Genomic DNA, 16690 nt, shown 5'->3' on the forward strand with positions numbered 1-16690 from the left:
GTATTTCATTACAGAGACAGGATGTGTATTTTGGATCTCTCTCTCTCTCTCTCTCTCTCTCTCTCTCTCTCTCTCTCTCTCTCTCTCTCTCTCTTAGGATAAGTGCAGGGGGTCCTTACCCTTCTATTCTCCTCATCCCATGAAGACTCTCCCCCCTATCCCAGCAACCGTTTGCAATACTCTATATTGTATGGTGATACGGTGCTTATACTTGTTTGATTCCTGTAAATGTACGGGCAACTCAAATAACACCCTCTCACACAAATCCATCTTTTCCCATAATGATTCGTCCATGGTACCTTCTTCTGTGATTAAATATTCATAAATCAGTTAACATTGAGTGTATATTTTCTTTTGCATTTATTCACTCTAGTTAATAAATTAAAGTATTTATTTAGAAGATAAGGCAATCCAGTTAATTAAACACTGAATTATCATGTATCTGAACCAAAATATATGATGGTGATGTTAGTCTGAGCATTAATCATGGACTGAGAATATGAGCGAATCAGAGTGATTGATGTTGGAGTGATTTGTGCCGAGATTACTTGCTTGGGAGCCCGCCGTATTTTGATTAATATTGTGGTAATGAAATTATCTAAACATCAGTTGAGAATGAGTGATTCGGGCAATCCTAGTGTAATTGAATGGTAAAATCATTGTCACCAGATTAAACGGCGTAGTATATTTTCGGGAGAAGGACTCCCACCACACCCAATTCATATTCCACTTCTTTTGAGAATGATATTGGGGTGGCTAACCTGTTGGTAAATTTACACGCTCGATTTTCGGGAAATGTACCCATACATGCACTGCTATTCACGTATATGATGATCACTACACATGTTGAACGTAGACTGTGTATATAATAGCGTCTATTGGGTTAATATATACACATCTAAAACAGCCCCGTGTTTATGTACTCACTCTCAATATTCATGAAAACGTGTTTTTTTCGCAGATTGCCACGTCAAAGAAAGCACCCATCCCCTTGTGAAACCTCCTTGCGCAACGGATCATCCACCGATCTAGGTACATATTATTACTATTTTTATTGTTGTTATTATTATTAGTATTATTATTGATATTATTCATTTTGCATCCTTTATAACACACTTGGTCCATTGTTTATTTAACATACTCTTTACAGATTCTTTTGTCGATGACTTTCTATTCGATGATTCGATGGGGGTAGTGAACAATCTCGTGTTGGGGGAGCCAGACAGGGATCTCCACTAACTTGGGAAAGAACAGAGGGTGACAATGTGGTCAACACCATTCATTATTTGGCTGTGGTAGCATAGCCCAATTACGTGACGATGTGGTTGGCACGTTCCTCAAAAGAGGAAGTCAATCGGCTCTTCTCTACTTATGCATTATTATCGCTAACTACGATTGATTCGATCTATGACTCCTTGGAGGAGGCTATCGAGTATGTAGCTAATAATCTCGAAGAGAGACTCAATTATAGTGAAGGTTCGGGTTGGTGTATTACCTCGCTGGATAAGGTTGAACTTCATATCACGTGACGTGGCAGATTTCAGGTTGTCAATATTCAATCTGGGTACAACTGTGTTATTACAGAGATAGAAGCATACTTTGTACTCCGGGATAACCTTATCGCACACATTGACAACCTCTCTCGGGATTCCACGACTAGGATGAGGAGGGGCAATTTAATATCAAACACTCACCAGATGTGCCGTTGACCCATGACTTTCAAAACATTAGAAAAGGGGAACCTCAACATTTATGCTTATAAATTGTGTTAATTAGTCATGGGGAAACGGCAGATAAAACATTGGGCAGTACATCTGGCAAGGAAAGGTGGTAACTCCCAAAGCCCTCATCTGGTCACCTTGTTGTTAATCACTGACGTCGCATTGATTAAAGATATGTTGGCATTTGTGAAGGTGTTTCGACACAGGTTCAAGCAGGGGAGGGGTGAGCTTGCGGGTGGTATGTGTTACAATTGTTTGGCATTGTTCAATAGCCCCACCATCCGCGATGCTCACACTCAGGCATGTACTGTTCGAACCACTGTTGAATACCCGGATCCCGGCCAATTTCAAGACGTATAATATTCAACCGAATGCTGAAGACAATCCGAGAATTGTAGCAAAGCAGAAAGCTTACACTTATTGCTATGTGATCGTTGACGGTAGAACGGGCGAATACTGTATGCATAGACTAGGTTATGGAGAAAAATGTATCGATGATTCTTTGCAGAACATGAGCTGGGAATGGACACTATTGCGTGAGCGAATGCCAAGGTATCAATTGCATATGACCCCTAAATCCAACCGTAAGTTTGAAGAAAGCACCCATTGCAGGGGATGTAACGTTGAATTCAATACCAGGGTTACAAAAATGTGACATCACACACATTGTGTGGCATGGGACAACTTTGTGTGTGCAGTGTTGTCAATGCAATTTTAATATGAAGTTTAAGGAGACGACTTTAACAGTGTTAGTACATAATTTGTCCTATGACATTGCGCTGGTATTGAAAGAGGCGGGGGCCAAGTATGACTTTGAAATTCTAAAACGTGAGGGTAGTAAATTTTACTTGGCTAGATAAGGCAATCTTTGATTTGTGGATAGCAACAACATGATTAGAGGGACCCTTTCCAGTCTCGCATAGAGTCATATAAAACAGAAAGGTTCCCTTGAAATCACTCGTCGGTTGTTATCTAAGTACTCTAAGGATTGCCTCGATTTAGTTTGGGATACGGGTAAACAGTACTACCCTTACGATTATGTTGCGGGTTTCAATGTCCTGCGAAAGCCTGGCATCCCTTGCAAGGAGTGTTTCAATTCAGAGCTTACGGGGGAAACCCTATCCAGCGAGGGATACGCACACGTGGTCAAGGATTGGAACGCTGCAAATTGTGCCAATCTTTTAGATTACACCGTTTTGTATTTGTCAATGGACGTGGGATTATTAGCTGACGTCTATTTAGCCTGGAGGAATACAGCGTTTGCTCAGTTCGGACTAGACCCCGCCCATTATCCGACTTCTGCCTCTCTCTCACTTGACGCTTTCCTACATTCTTCTAAAATCCGTCTCCCCCTCATTTCTAATGGTGAACTTTATCAATTAATCTGTAAAAATATCCGGGGTGGTTTTTGTAGTTTGGATTATTGGCTACAGACCATCTTCGAACTAGAGTTAAATCCCAGTTTTAAGGTTGGTGATCCTCAATCGATTATATTATACGTTGATTTTACCAGCTTGTATCCCCCGGTTATGAGCAAATACAAAGTGCCCTTGGGTGAAATAACTGAACTTCCCCCTGCTGAATTTGAACGGTTTGTCGCTACTCAAATTACCGCCATTGATTCACAGGATGAATAGTACGGTTATTTCCTCCTTCTCGATACCAAACGAGTTAGTAGGTATGTTGCTCTACGGACGGACGATCTCCGTCTCACCACTCATCACATGAATGTAACTCACCAGGATCTTTCTCCCTTTTGCCATTCATCACATGAATGTAACTCACCAGGATCTTTCTCCCTTTCGCCATTCATCACATGAATATAACTCGCCAGGATCTATCTTCCTATAGTAAAAACCTGCTGAATAAGTTCAATGTGAAGCTGCCCAAGAAAAATGTTAAATTGACGGGTATGCATCTACTGATGCGTAATCACTAGATCTGACTTCCCTTATTAAACACTGATAAGACTCGGTCTAGAAGCTGATGTAATAAGGAAAGTGTACAAATTCAAACAGGATTTTTATTTGAGGGAATATATCCTGGAGAATGCCGAGAGGCGAGCTGAAGAGTCTGTTCTGGACAAGAGGAACACCATCAAAATAATAATGAATGGTCATTTCGGTGTGAAAATTAAAAATTCATTAAATTATTCCACTAGAACTGTTGTCACCACCGATGAACCCTCTCTCCTAAGTAACGTGTCCAAACAAGCGTACAAGTCTTTGAAAAAACTTGGTAATGGCAGGTACATTGTGAACCATTGCAAAGAGTCTGTTACATCGGTTTCAGTATACTTGACATGGCGAAGGACATGATGTATCGCTTCTATTATGACGTTCTTCAAAATCACTACGATGAAAGACACTGACAGCTTGATCTTCTCCCTTGTGACTGATAACCTCAATCATGAATTGAAGGAGGTTCTCAAACCCTATGTTGACTTGAGTCATTTCCCGAAAACTCACGAACTGTATGATGAGTCACGTAAGGGGGAACTCAGATTAGTCAAGGTTGAAACCGGGGCTGAACTCATGAGAGAATTCATTTGTGTCAAACCTTAGGTTTATTAATATCCAACTGAAAATAGCCGTAGTAACACCTTGAAAGGTATACAAAGATGCCGGCAGAAGACCATTCTACATGAACAGTATCGAGAAGTGATCGAGAAGAATGAGATCACTTATACTCGTGTGTACAGTTTGCAAAGAGTAGGAGGTACAATGTGTCATACGAGCCAGCGAAAGGCGTCTTTATGTCCTTTAGAGGATAAGAGATATTATGTGATACGGTATAAATCGTTGGCGTATGGCCATCCAGACATTGGGGTGGAGGAGAGGGTGGAGGGTGTGGGGGTGGAGGAGGAACTACACCCATCTTCACATCATTTCCCTCGAGTGAAAGGGTGTTCAGAACGGCGAAGAGAGCACAGTAAAGTGGGGGATATAAAATCAACTCTCTCTTCATTGTCATTGGCATCTCTTTTACCTTGTCAGGAAATGGATTCATCCAATCCTACTGTGAAACGAGGCCGTTTCACCTTGACTTAGTGGCCAATTTTGTGGTTTTGTTTTGTAGTATACTTAGTTTTATTTTATCTACACTCACACACACACACACACACACACACACACACATATATATATATATATATATATATATATATATATTATATATATATATATATATATGCGGGCGGGATTGGCAAAATGATTTAAAATCAGCTCGGGGGAGGGACCTGTTGCCATGATGTCAGCACGCTCAATACATAGGGCATGTATTCTATTCATCTGTCTTATATAGACGTCAATTACAGTGAATGAAAGTTGATGGCAATAACATTTGTTTAATTTTTATATAGAACTATATAGTATATAGGACACTCATACAAGGTTTTACATGATATATGCGCAAAATAACTATATATATAATAAAATATTTTCAATACAAATGTAATAAAATATGGTCAATACAAAATAACTATATATATATATATATATATATATATATATATATATATATATATATATATATATATATATATGTTATTTTGTATTGACCATATTTTATTACATTTGTATTGAAAATATTTACATGATATATGCGCAAAATAACTATACATATAATAAAATATTTTCAATACAAATATAATAAAATATGGTCAATACAAAATAACTATATATATATATATATATATATATATATATATATATATATATATATATATATATATATATTATTTGTGATTGACCATATTTTATTACATTTGTATTGAAAATATTTACATGATATATGCGCAAAATAACTATACATATAATATATTTTCAATACAAATATAATAAAAATATGGTCAATACAAAATAACTATTATATATATATATATATATATATATATATATATATATATATATATATAGTTATTTTGTATTGACCATATTTTATTACATTTGTATTGAAAATATTTTATTATATATATAGTTATTTTGCGCATATATCATGTAAAACCTTGTATGAGTGTCCTATATACTATATAGCTCTATATAAAAATTAAACAAATGTTATTGCCATCAACTTTCATTCACTGTAATTGACGTCTATATAAGACAGATGAATAGAATACATGCCCTATGTATTGAGCGTGCTGACATCATGGCAACAGGTCCCTCCCCCGAGCTGATTTTAAATCATTTTGCCAATCCCGCCCGCATTATAATAGCGGGGTTTAGTAACAGCGGCAAGTCAGTCCTATGTCAAAAGATCATTGAACTTTATGAAGCGCATTTCCATTATATTTCATGTTGTGGGCTATCTGAACATCCCCTCGAAATGCATCCCTCTATAGGATCCAAATTTAAAGTCTCCAAAAAAATTTTAAATCCCTTTGATTACACTGAAAAGGGGATGGAGGGTAAAAAAGGCTTCTTATTTATACTCGATGATTGTTTCTTAGAAGCGAGTGGTAATAAATTTGTCACTAACGCCATCACAGCAGGACGTCATTCATCTATTCCAGTTATATTCATAACACAGAGTATGTTTCATTCTGGAAAATTTAGTAGAAGTATAAGCCTGAATTGTTCACATTACATTCTAATGAAAAATCGTGATTTTAGTCAAATTGAAATTTTAGGTCGACAATTATTCGGTCGTCAAAAAGCATCAGCATTTTTGGATATATATAAAAAGGCTCTATAGCGTAACCGGTACGGTTATTTGCTAGTAGACTTTGCCCCGTCAACACCTGAACTGTTACAGCTTCGAACTAATATTCTGGGTGAAACGGAATATCAAATAGCTTACCCATATAGATAAAGAACATTTAAAACTTCTTAAAACTTTATATGGGGATGTACAAGGTGTTGGTAGTTTCAGCGGGATAGACCCTTTATTCAGAGTAGCGAAAAATCTGGATAACAAAATTACTCGTGAAAATGTTAAAGACTTCTTACGCGGGCAAAAGTCTTACACACTTCATAAAATCGGAGGAAAAAAATTCCAGAGAAGAAAAATCATATCATCCAAATCTCGAGTGACAGCGAGTACCGATTTAGCTGAAATGTCAAAGTTAGCTCGGTACAATAAGGGGTTTAAATATTTGCTGATATTTATTGACGTGTTTTCCAGATACCTTCAAATTATTCCATTGAAAAAGAAGGATGGTGTCACTATGCGTCGTGCTTTAAAGAAGATTATCGAATCTAGAGAATTTTCGGGAGTTTCACGTTTGAATAGTGATGAGGGAAGGGAATATTATAACAAACACGTCAGAGAATATCTAGAGGGTAGAAATATAAAATTATATAGCGTTTACTCAAGAGAGATAAAAACCTAGCCACCTGGGGGGGCAACCAAGTCCTTATGGGTGCCGGTCCCAAGCCCGGATAAATAGGGAGGGTTGGTGTCAGGAAGGGCATCCGGCTGTAAAAATCTGTGCCAAAACCAAAAATGGAATGAGCCGAAATATGGAAAGAGGTAATGCTAGGGCGTACTCCGTAAACGACGCACAGAGACATCGCCCTAACTCTGTGGTAAGGCGAGGGCTACTGCATCAGGAGCAGGTGCAGCTAAAGAAGCGAGCTCACATTGGGTTCAGAGTATGTCAGCTAAATGTTGGGTCCATGACTGGGAGAGGTAGAGAATTGGCTGACTTGATGAGAGAAAAGAAAGTAGATGTTGTGTGTGTGCAAGAAACGCGGTGGAAAGGAAATAAAGCTAAAGAGTTGGGAGATGGATATAAGCTATATTATAGTGGAGCAAATAAACAAGGTAGAAATGGATTTGGCATAGTACTGTCTAGTGAACTAAAGAACTCGGTAATAGAAGTGCATATAAAGAATGACCGTATCATCAGATTGAAGATATGTTATGGAGGAGAGATTCTGAATATTATAAGCGCATATGCACCACAAGTTGGTTGCACAGAAGAAGAGAAGGGAAATTTCTGGAGAGACATGGATGGAATAATGCAAGAACTGGAAGAGCATGAGAGGGTGATAGTTGGGGCAGATTTGAATGGCCATGTCGGAAGTGAAAATGAGGCGATTGGGCGGGTGCATGGGGGCCATGGAATTGGGGAGAGAAACCCAGAAGGAGAGAGTGTAGTGGACTTTGCTGTGTCATTCGACATGGCAATAGTAAACACATTCTTTGAGAAGAAAAGGGAACACCTAATAACATATAGGAGTGGGGGAAGATTCTCCCAGATAGACTATTTCTTGTATAAAAGGATAAATCTGGTGGAGGTCAAGAACTGCAAAGTTATTCCAGGCGACCATGTAGCCCCCCAACATAGGCTGCTATGTATGGACTTGAAGTTGAAAAGGGAAAGAAAAACCAAAGCTAAAGAGATAAGGAAAATTAAATGGTACGAATTACAGAAGGAAGGGGATAAGAAGAGAGAGTTTAAGAGGAGGGTTTTGGAGGATATTGATATAGGGATTGAAGATGTTCAAGAATGGTGGGCACGAAATGCAGCAGTAATAAGAAGGCATGGAAAGAAGCTTGTAGGAGAGACATCTGGTATCATATGGGAAGAAAAGGAGAGTTGGTGGTGGGATGAATACATTGAGAAAGTAGTAAAAGATAAGAAGGAGGCAAAGAAAAGATGGGAAGAGTCACAGTCAGTGGAAGACAGAAATAGGTACAGAGAGAAAAACAAGGTGGTGAAAAAGGTGGTAGCCCAAGCTAAAGCAAAGTCGTATGATGATGTGTATAATGAGCTGGGGACAAAGGAAGGATTAAAGAAGATGATCAAGCTATCAAAGGCTAGAAATAAGAGCACCAAAGATATAACACATATCAAACAAATAAAGGATCAAGAGGGTGTAGTGCTTAGAAAGGAGGAAGACATTGTGAAGAGATGGAAAGAATATTTCGAACAGTTGTTAAATGAAGAAAATAATAGACTAATAAGAGAGGATGGGCAAGTGAACATTGTCATGGTAATGAGGTTTTCTAGGCAAGAGGTACTAAATGCACTGAAGAAGATGAAGAATGGGAAGGCAACCGGACCAGACATGATCCCGGTGGAGGCATGGAAAGCATTAGGAGATGAAGGAGTGGATATACTGTACGATCTTATGATAAAGATCCTTGAACAGGAAAAGATACCAAATGAGTGGCGTGGGAGTATATTGATCCCAATTTTTAAAGGGAAAGGCGATGTCCAAGAGTGTGGTAATTATAGGGGCATTAAATTGATGTCCCACACTTTGAAGATACTGGAAAGGATGATAGATGCTAGACTGAGAGAAGAAGTACAAATAGGTAAAGAGCAGATGGGATTTATGAAGGGAAGGGGAACAACAGATGGTATATTTTGTCTGAGGCAAATAATGGAGAAATTCGGGGAAAGACAAAGGGACCATACATATGGTATTCATTGACCTTGAAAAGGCTTATGACAGAGTCCCGAGACAAGAGGTATGGAGGAGCCTGAGGGAGAAAGAAGATGGTGCCAGAGAAGTATGTGCGATTGATACAAGAGATGTACCGGAATGTATTTACCAGAACGTTGAGGAGCAGTGTTGGGGAGACAGAAGGTTTTGAGGTGAGAGTAGGATTGCACCAGGGGTTGGCTCTGAGCCCATTTATCTTTAACATAGTGATGGATGTTATAATAGAGGAAGTAAGGGAGACAGTACCATGGAACATATTGTATGCAGATGATATTGTTCTGTGTGCAGAGAGCAGGGAAGATCTGGAAGTGAAATTGGAAAGATGGAGATAAGTACTGGAGGACAGAGGAATGAGAATAAGTAGATCCAAGACAGAATATATGTGTACCACCATGGGGGATGATAGAGAAAGTATTCAGCTTGGTGGAGAGCAGATAAGGAGAGTTGATAAGTTTAAGTATTTGGGATCTTTTGTTAACGCTGGAGGAAGTATGGAAGAAGAAGTAAAACATCGGGTACAGGCAGGCTGGAACAACAGGAGAGCGGTCTCGGGAGCTCTTTGTGACAAAAGAGTGCCGCTTAGGTTAAAAGGAAAATTTCACAAGACGGTGGTAAGAACAGCAATGCTGTATGGTACGGAAACAGCAAGCATGAGAAAAGCAGAGCAGAAGAAGATGGATGTGGCAGAAATGAGAATGCTTAGGTGGATGTCTGGGGTAACAAGAGTGGATAGGGTCAGAAATGACTACATAAGGGGGTCAACTAAGGTGGTGGAAGTATCAAAGAAAGTGCAGGAGGGGAGGCTGAGATGGTATGGACACCTGTTGAGGAGAGATGAGGACCACGCTGGGAGACATACTATGGGGGTGGAGGTGCAAGGAAGAAGAAAAAGAGGGAGACCAAGAAAGAGATGGAAGACTGTGTGAGAGGAGACTTACATGAGAAGGGAATTGATGAGGCAGAAGCGCAAGATAGAAATAGATGGAAATGGCTCATCCGAAACGGCGACCCCATATAAAAATGGGAACAAGCTGGGAAGAAGAAGACTCAAGAAAGATAAAATCATCTATAGCTGAAAGAGTAACAAGGACTATTAAGAGTAGGATATATAGATATCTGACGCATAAGATCACCTTAAAATACATTAATGTCTTGCGTGACATTGTTCAGAGTTATAACAATACCCCACATAAAATTTTGGGAAAGGAAAGCACCCCTCAACAAGTTCACACATTAACCGCTAGAGAGGACATTGAACGTCAATTCTCGAGTATGTATAAAAATGCTGTTCTCGTTAATCCACCCACCAGTTCAATCTTGAATGTTGTAGACGTTGTACGTATAGCGGATGAGCATTGGAACGCAGTTGTTAGAAGGGGATATACTATTAAAAATACTCTGGAAATTTTCAAAACCTGAAAAGTGGATACATCGCAAAATCCTGTCATATACTTCTTGGAAGATTTATGCAAAAAAGAAAATGGAGGGTGCCTGGGTACCTTATTAACATGTTGGGAAAATGATACAGCTTGTTTAATTGTGTGTTAACTCTTTACGTGATACCACTTGTTTAATCACGAGGTTGAGATAACAGTTCGAAAGTGGGTAAGGCTTTAGTGTGATTCATAGCATCCGGTGGGAGTTTTGGACGGTGGTATGATACAACTTGTTTAATCAGTTATTGTGATAAAAGGGAGCATCTTTAATGGCTCATAGTGTCAAGGGGGTGGGGAAGTTCGATTGTGGGATTTGGTGGCTCATTAACTCTTGAACCATTGGAATATTAAGACGCACACTCTCGACATGGCTTCGTCAACCTCCTCGTGCAAGTTAGTTTTCGGGAACTTGTCTGAAAATAGGTTCAGGATTAGAAATACTTGTTTAGTAGTGGCCACTAATTGTGTTACATGCAGGAATTATGTTGTGGTTGAAGACGTCGTTCGAAGTTATTCATACGCTGAGATTGCAGGCTTTTGATATTCTTGAGCTGGTGCAACATACGCCTGTCTTCGCGATCGTAGTGTTGAAAGGTCGGCCATTGTGAAAAGGCCCGAAAATATTACCTCTTGGGAATGTGACAATGATGTAGATCTCCCCACCGTAGCTACTTTATTAACCCAATAGGGCATCGGTGCCCCTGTTGAAGATAATGAATATGCCCAAAAGAGTGTAGCATATTCCAAAGATGAGGATCATGCTGACCGTTTGAGCAGGGATACCAAGCAGATGAGGTTCAATCACTTTTTTTCTTTGGTGAAGAAATTGAAGGAAGAATTATTTAAATCATTGTATGACTATATCAAATATGTTATCTTCCCCGCAGATATCGGACAAAGTAGATGAGTTAATATGTGTTCCTACGATCAGTGATGAAATAAAAAAAAAAAAATGGTAAAATCACTTGCATGGTCATCATGAAAAAGAATTTATTCCTGCTAGAGGAAAGGTATGTGGAAGATTTATATGAGTATTATTTTTGTAAAATGAATGTGTATCATGTCTGTTTATTCTTTTGTACACCTTTTCCAGTGTATTCTTGTATGACTTTGTATGGAATATTAATTTATGTATACCCTTCCCCATGCATATCTGTATGACTTTTGTTACAAAAATAATAACAATTCTGTATGTAATCTGATTTTCCATTTAACCTCTTTATGTATGGAATATTATGCATCTATATACATATATCATAAATGATTAAGACTGAAATGGTTTTTGTTAAGTTAATTTTCAGTGTACCCTATTGACTTAAAAAATTTGCGTTTGGGAGTGAATTCGGGGGACATGTTGGAACCTGTGATTTCAAGTTTTAAGACGTCATCAGGGGCTAGTGGAAGGAATTGGGGGTGAGGGTTGAAACCTTGGGATTTTACGTCGTAGAGTTTTGTAACGTCATCGGGGTCGGGTTTGAAATCTGGGATCGTCACTCAAAGACTTTTGTGACATCATTGGATGTTTTTGAGGGAAATCTGGATCAGGGTTGAAACCTGGTATTTTACGTCAATAGGCTTTCACGACGTCATCAGGAGTTTTTGAGGGAATCCAGGGTCAGGGTTGAAATCAGGGTTTTTACCTCCGTAGCTTATGAGAAAATTTTGGGGGTCAGGGTTGAAATCAGGGGTTTTACCTCTGTAGAATATGAGGAACTTTGGGATCAGGGGTGAAATTAGGGTTTTTTGCCTCCTTACAGTATGAGGAACTTTGTGGTCAAGGTTGAAATCAGTTTTTACCTCCTTAGACTATGAGGAACTTTGGGGTGAGGGTTGAAATCAGGGTTTTTTACCTGCGTTAACTATGAGGAACTTTGGGGCGTCAGGGTTGAAATCAGGGTTTTTACCTTTGTAGATTATGAGGAAATTTGGGGAGTTCAGGGTTGCAATAAGGATTTTATCTCCGTAGAGTTTTGCACAGCGCCGACACGACCATGGGAACCCTGTGAAATTTCACTTTTATGGTCAATTTTTACACCTAAAGGTGTGAAAAAAATTAACACCTCATTAAAAGGTGTGTAATTTCACACCTAGGTGCTAATCCCCAGGTAGAAAAATCGACTACCTGGTGATTAGCACCTAGGTGTTGAGGGACAATGGGGTTTTTCCCCCTACTTACCTCTGACCTGGATTGAAATTCCCTGACCACAGGATCCAGACTGCAGTTGAAGTACATGAAGGGCGCCCCTTCGAGCACATCGCTGCCCCATGTGACTCCGTCGGAGTCGAGCAAGTCCTGGAAGCTGTTGATTGGTGGAGGAAAGACTGGGATCGTCAGGTGTGCGATCAAGGACGACTTGTAGGCCGAAGTCACGATAAAGGAGAATATCCATAAACACAATGCCACCAACTGGAGGGCGATGTCAGATGTCCATGGTGACATATTATGGAAAAAGAACATTCTGTAGTACAATGAGCTTAAGAATAATGACATTCTTTTGAATTCAAAAGTTATTTATTATTATTATTATTATTATTATTGTTGTTGTTGTTGTTATTGATGTTGTTGTTGTTATTACAAAATTCACAATTATATATTAAAATATATTTCTATGTAATATATAAATGTGGATTTTTTAACAATTTGTTTTCACAAGACTGTGAATTTCTTAACATTATTATTATTATTGGGAATCTGCTCTCAAATACGTGTGAAAGTTGGAGCAAAATTAAGGTGACGTCAGCGATGTGAGAAGGATAGAATGATATGGTGATATCGTGCAATAAGCATAGTAAATCAATTTCTGAATGTATAATCGAAAATACCAAGCACACTGAAGACAGGAGAGAGAAGTTATTAAATCAGACAGAACTGGTGAAAGCAGTCAGGCCAAAAAGAAACACCTGAGTTCGGAGACATCCTCTGGACCCTAAAGGATACAAAGTTAGGCTGAAACTGCCACCTCTGGTAACTTTAAATATGTTAACAATATATTAATAACTTCAAGAGAATAAACGTTCACACCACCAATTCTCCAGTCAATCATCTTAAACACACCAGTCCTCATTTAACATTAATCTCTTCCTCTCTTGCGTCTTTCAGATCTCCCTCCGTCTTCTAACAACACCATTTCAGGTCTGTCACACAAATGTGGCTGAATCCAAAGCCAATCCATTACCCTGGTAGTGAAATTGACCGGGAGATTCAGACTGGGACCAGAGACGAGCACTTCGCAGGTGTAGAAGAAGGAAGTGGAGATGCTGAGCCCTTGATCTCCAGAAATCGAAGTCCAGGGGCGCGTGATCAACCAGAGTGCGAATCCCAAAACCACGGTGCTTAGGAAAACAGCGATCCACATCACACCTGGACAATACGAGAAACGGTCATTAATTATACTAGCAATTTACCGATCCTTACTAAAAGCATATTCATCTGCTGCTTCATATATGTAACTCGCTTGTGTTTTTAACTATTATGTATGATAAATTCGTGAAGTAACCAAGTCTAAGGGCATAACCAACCCCATTTCATGGGCATAACCAGCTCCGTTTCAGGGAATCCCTTCTCACCCCACCCCCTTGAGAGGGGGGGGGGGGGTCGGGCGGGGGGAGAAGGTAGGATGAAACCCCATTATAAACCATCTTAGGGGTGCCCACTATAACCCTGCCAAGTTTCATGCCCATCGGACCAGACGCTTCGCTGTGATTGAATGGCAGACGGACGGACAGACATAGCGCCCAATATAGTGTAGTAAGATGTGATACCAGGGGCTGTTAATGAGAATATAACTTTAATTTTGAGCATCTTTCCTCCATCTTACCAACAATACTTGAGGCCCAGTTTTGTGCATAGGCCCATGCTGGTATTGGTCCATACTTGATTTAAACTTCAAAGCAACCAAGCACCAACAAACAGGAGGAAGGAAGCCAACTGGGAACGCTCAGTAAAGAGTGATATTGCATAACTAACAAGAAAATAATTTGGATAAGAAAAATTCTTTTATGACTAAAATCACTGCATATGCATTCTTAAATACAGATGGAGAGAGAGACTGGTTCATACAGGTGCTATTCTAATTCGATCTTTTGAATTATTATGTATGATTCTTAGTCAATTCAAATGCATAGCTGGTTAATGACCGAACCAGCAGAAGGAAGAAAGTGATAAAATTTCAACTTATTTATGAACAAAATCTTCCACTTGTTTATTAAATATTTTCGATGCATTTACTCAATCAAAATTTTCTAGTTCACTTGCACAATTTTCATCAAGTAAGATTTCTGCTGCTGACTTCAGACCATAATCACCAGAACTGTGATTATAAGTAAATCCCATCATAACAATTCCTATAATTCCAACACTGCCATTCCTTCTGTTTCAAACTTTGGAATTCTCCTCCCCTCTGCTCTGCTTCTGTTTTCTCATTTCCTACAAGGTTTAAGGGTCCAGAGGTGGGCAACCTAATTTTAAGCATCAAGAGCAACCTACTGTTTGTTTGTCAAGAGGAGAGCAACAAACATTCTTTTTTCGTAACCATTTGTAAAAAGGAGGTAGAAAAATATAGTTGGTATTGCCATTATATGTAACTAAACATTAAGTACCCAACTTTCAGATTTTAGGATGAATATGAATTTTGATATGATATATCATATTTCCTAGTAAGTTTCTTTTTTTTTTTTCTTCAAAGACCTACTGGAAGCAAATCTCTTTCCATTTCCTCAGAATGAAGTACAGTAAGATTATACTGCATGAGAATGTGATTATAGATAGAAAAACACATAGCCAGAGCATTTATGATTTTATTTGGCTGCTTCAGTGCTCACGAGCACTCAATTCACTTCCCCTGAAGAGCAGCACTGTCAGACCATCAGAGCGCAGGAGGGACCTCCTCGCGAGCAACAGGTAGCCCACCCCTGCCTCAAGGCACAGTCACAGCAAGACCTTTAGATTCCCGTGATATCAGTCTCTATGAAGAAATGTCTCAATGAATACCTAATCCTAGTCTACTCGGCGACGAAGCCGTCTGACTTCTATAGTAGATTCACATCAACTGTGCATCTGATGTCTAGGCCAGTCCCTTACGACGCTCCTGATAAGCTGTTGATAAGCCAATCGCAGGGCTGGGAACTCTGTCTCTCGAGAGAGTTCACATCCTTCAGGAGAGGTGGAACATATATCCTGCCTGTGTGAAGGCTCTCAAGAGACAGTTTCCAGCTCTGTGACTGGCTAATCAATCAGGAGCGTCAGAAGGAACTGGCCTAGACATCAGATCCACGGTTGATGTGAATCTATTATGGTTTGATAGTATGTTACCTGTGAAAGGCTTCACAAATGACAGATACCGCGCCAGAGGCTGCAACTTGAGGGAAATGAGCGCGTATCGGTCGTAGATGTACCAGTCGGAGAAATCCATGACTTTGGCTCTTGAGTCAATGAGGCCAACAATAAGAGAGAAGTCGGCCCGGTTGTGCTGGAGGTCTCCCACGATCCCCGTCCAGTTACCATCTTGGTCGAGGCCCCACACACAATCCAAAGGCTCACGGACGATGTACCTAATTGTAATGCATATGTACATAAGTTTTAGCATAAAACAACCAGAGGACTGGTGATCAATTAACTTAAACCAAAAATAGTGATAAGACCACGATGAATTATAATTCGTATACAGTACCATTGTTCATAGGTGAAGCCACTTTTCCAATTTAGACGTTTTCCATAAATCACAGGAAGATGGAATTAAATAAACTAGCTGACCTATCCAGTGCAGCCTGGGAAAATTGTGAGTGAAAGGCTATGGGAAGGGGGTGGGAAGAGGGATGGGAAGTGGAGAGAAGAGGGTGGGGAAGGGGAGGAAGAAAGGAGAAGGGAAGGGGGAAGGGAAAGGGGTAGGGGGATGGAAAAAGAAGGGAAGAGGGATGGGGTGGTGAAACTGGGAAGGGAGAGGGATGGGAGGGTGAGGGGAAGATAAAGGGGGAGGGAAGGGGAAGGGGAAATAACATTTTTGTATTAGAAGAGAAAAATCATCTCCACTGAACATAAGCCTGTCTCCCTTTCAACAACAGTCAGACCTTTTATCGACTGTGTGAAATAAACTGCACAACTGCACAGCAAAGCGGAGGAGAATTGTACAAGGATCAG

At 39.6% G+C, this 16690-nt stretch overlaps 1 protein-coding gene across 1 annotated transcript in view; it reads right to left on the minus strand.

Moving 5' to 3' along the window:
• Positions 1-10429: 10429 nt before the first annotated feature.
• The window catches only part of LOC135222511 (probable glutamate receptor), a 23610-nt gene continuing 17349 nt past the window's right edge, over positions 10430-16690 (minus strand). Inside the window, exons 5-8 of the mRNA XM_064260596.1 lie at positions 15866-16104; positions 13731-13915; positions 12731-12961; positions 10430-10516 (exon numbers count right to left, since the gene is read on the minus strand). Of these exons, the coding sequence (XP_064116666.1) occupies positions 10430-10516; positions 12731-12961; positions 13731-13915; positions 15866-16104 (742 nt within the window). The remainder of the gene's footprint in view (positions 10517-12730; positions 12962-13730; positions 13916-15865; positions 16105-16690) is intronic.

The sequence above is a fragment of the Macrobrachium nipponense genome, chromosome 3 (genome assembly GCF_015104395.2).
Source record: "Macrobrachium nipponense isolate FS-2020 chromosome 3, ASM1510439v2, whole genome shotgun sequence".
In the NCBI taxonomy this organism is placed as follows: domain Eukaryota; kingdom Metazoa; phylum Arthropoda; class Malacostraca; order Decapoda; family Palaemonidae; genus Macrobrachium; species Macrobrachium nipponense.